At 55.4% G+C, this 2830-nt stretch overlaps 1 protein-coding gene across 1 annotated transcript in view; it reads right to left on the bottom strand.

Annotated features, from left to right (window-relative positions):
- The window catches only part of PSMD4 (proteasome 26S subunit ubiquitin receptor, non-ATPase 4), a gene marked incomplete at its 5' end in the record, with an annotated part of 22273 nt that overhangs the window by 12200 nt on the left and 7243 nt on the right, over positions 1-2830 (bottom strand). Inside the window, 2 exons of the mRNA XM_057388086.1 lie at positions 411-476; positions 1188-1296. Of these exons, the coding sequence (XP_057244069.1) occupies positions 411-476; positions 1188-1296 (175 nt within the window). The remainder of the gene's footprint in view (positions 1-410; positions 477-1187; positions 1297-2830) is intronic.

Genomic DNA, 2830 nt, shown 5'->3' with positions numbered 1-2830 from the left:
ATCCCAAATCCCATCCCACAGATCTCATCCCATGGATCCCAAATCCCATGGATCCCAAATCCCATCCCATGGATCCCAAATCCCACGGATCCCATCCCATGGCTCTCAAATCCCATCCCATCAATCTCTGCCCAAATCCCACCCAAAATCCCATCCAATGGATCCCAAATCTCATTCCAAATCCCATCCCATTGATCCCATCCCATCCCAACCCATTGATCCCATATCCCATGGATCCCATCCCATCCCATCCCATGGATCCGAAATCCCACAGATTCCACCCCATGGATCCCATATCCCATGGATCCCATATCCCACGGATCCCATATCCCATGGATCCCATATCCCATGGATCCCACCCCATTCCCGGTGTTTCCCCGTGTTCCCGAAGCAGCGGGGTCAGGGCTCACCTGGTTGGGGACGCTCCGGGAGCGGGCGCAGAGCCCTCGGCCGTGTGCACCTCCACCCCCACCGACCTGCAGGAAATCCGGGAATATTGGGAATATTGGGAATATCGGGAAAACCGGGAATGCGCGGGAATCTCCAGATCCCCACGGACAGTGATTCCGGTTTTCCAGAGGGGTCATTCCAGGTAAACCAGCCCAGAGCGGGGCTGGGATGAGGCAGGGGAGATCTCAAACTCCCAGGAAAGATCCCAAACCATCCCAAACCCTTGGGAATGATCAGAAAATATCCCAAACTCTCAGGAACTATCCCAAACCCTTGGGAAGGATCCCAAACCCTTGGGAATTATGCTGACCCCAAACCATCAGTAATGATCCCAACCCCTTCTTCCCATCCCCAGTCCCTTTTCCTGTTGGGGAATCCTGGGAATGACCCCAATCCCCCGGGATGGACCCCAAACCCTTGGGAACAACCCCAAATCCCTGGGAATGACCCCAACCCCCTGGGAAAGACCCCAATTCCCCAGGAATCCCAAACCATTGGGATGGACCCCAATCCCCGGGAATGACCCCAAACCCTCGGGAACAATCCCAAACCCCCGGGAATGACCCCAATCCCCTGGGATGGAGCCCAAACCCTCGGGAACAACCCCAAATCCCCAGGAATGACCCCAATCCCCTGGGAACGGCCCCAATCCCCTGGAATGACCCCAAATCCCCAGGAATGACCCCAAATCCCCAGGAATGACCCCAATCCCCCGGGAATGACCCCAAATCCCGTACCTGCTGGCCGGGGAGTGAAGGCCGGCACTGCCCAGGGAGGAGCTGGACAGGGTGGTGGCCACGGAGTCACTGCCGGCCTCGTCCCGAGGGAGAACGTCCGGCCGGGAAACTGGGAATGGGATAATGGGATTGGGATAATNCATCCGAAATCCCATTACATGGATCCCAAATCCCATTCCAAATCCCATGGATCCCATCCCATTGATCTCAACCCAAATCCCATCCGAAATCCCATCGCATGGATCCCAAATCCCATCCGAAATCCCATCCCATGGATCCCAAATCCCATTCCAAATCCCATGGATCCCATCCCATGGATCCCATCCCATGGATCCCAAATCCCATTCCAAATCCCATGGATCCCATCCCATCGATCTCAACCCAAATCCCATCCGAAATCCCATCCCATGGATCCCAAATCCTACCCCAAATCCTAACCATGGATCCCATTCCATAGATCCCATCCTATGGATCCCAAATCCCATCTGAAATCCCATCCCACACATGGATCCCATATCCCATTCCAAATCCCATCCCATCCCATCAATCTCAGCCCAAATCCCATCCAAAATCGCATCCCATCGTATTCCAAATCTCATTCCAAATCCCATCCCACGGATCCCAAATCCCATCCCATGGATCCCATATCCCATGGATCCCACTCACCTGGTTGGGGACGCTCCGGGAGCGGGCGCGGAGCCCTCAGCCGTGTGCACCTCCACCCCCACTGACCTGCGGGAAATCCGGGAATATCGGGAATATTGGGAATGTTGGGAATATCGGGAATATTGGGAAAACCGGGAATGCGCAGGAATCTCCAGATCCCCATGGACAGTGATCCCGGTTTTCCAGAGGGGCCATTCCAGGTAAACCAGCCCAGAGCGGGGCTGGGATGAGGCAGGGGAGATCTCAAACTCTTGGAAAAATCCCAAAACCCTTGGGAATGAGCCCAAAATATCCCAAACTTCCAGGAATGATCCCAAAATATGTCAAACTCTCAGGAATGATCCCAAAATATCCCAAACTCCCAGCAATGATTCCAAAATATCCCAAACTCTCAGCAATGATTCCAAAATATCCCAAACTCTCAGGAATGATCCCAAACCCTCGGGAAGGATCCCAAACCCTTGGGAATGATCCCAACCCCCTTCTCCCAGCCCCAGTCCCTTTTCCCGTTGGGGAATCCCAATCCCCCGGGATGGACCCCAAACGCTCAGGATGGATCCCAAACCCACGGGAACGACCCCAACTCCCCAGGAAAGACCCCAATTCCCCAGGAATCCCAATCTACCGGGATGGACCCCAATCCCCAGGAATGACCCCAATTCCCGGGAATGACCCCAATCCCCCGGGATGGACCCCAAACCCTCGGGAACAATCCCAAACCCCCGGGAATGACCCCAATCCCCCGGGATGGACCCCAATCCCCCGGGATGGATCCCAATCCCCAGGAATGACCCCAAATCCCCGGGAACATCCCCAATTCCCGGGAATGACCCCAATCCCCCGGGATGGACCCCAATCCCCAGGAATGACCCCAAATCCCCAGGAATGACCCCAAATCCCCAGGAATGACCCCAAATCCCCGGGAATGACCCCAAATCCCCGGGAATGACCCCAATCCCGTACCTGCTGGCTGGGGA

The sequence above is a fragment of the Malurus melanocephalus genome, unplaced genomic scaffold (assembly GCF_030028575.1).
Source record: "Malurus melanocephalus ecotype Western Australia unplaced genomic scaffold, MMel_1.1 scaffold_1566, whole genome shotgun sequence".
Classification (NCBI taxonomy): Eukaryota; Metazoa; Chordata; class Aves; order Passeriformes; family Maluridae; genus Malurus; species Malurus melanocephalus.
This window is presented reverse-complemented; position numbering and strand designations above follow the sequence as displayed.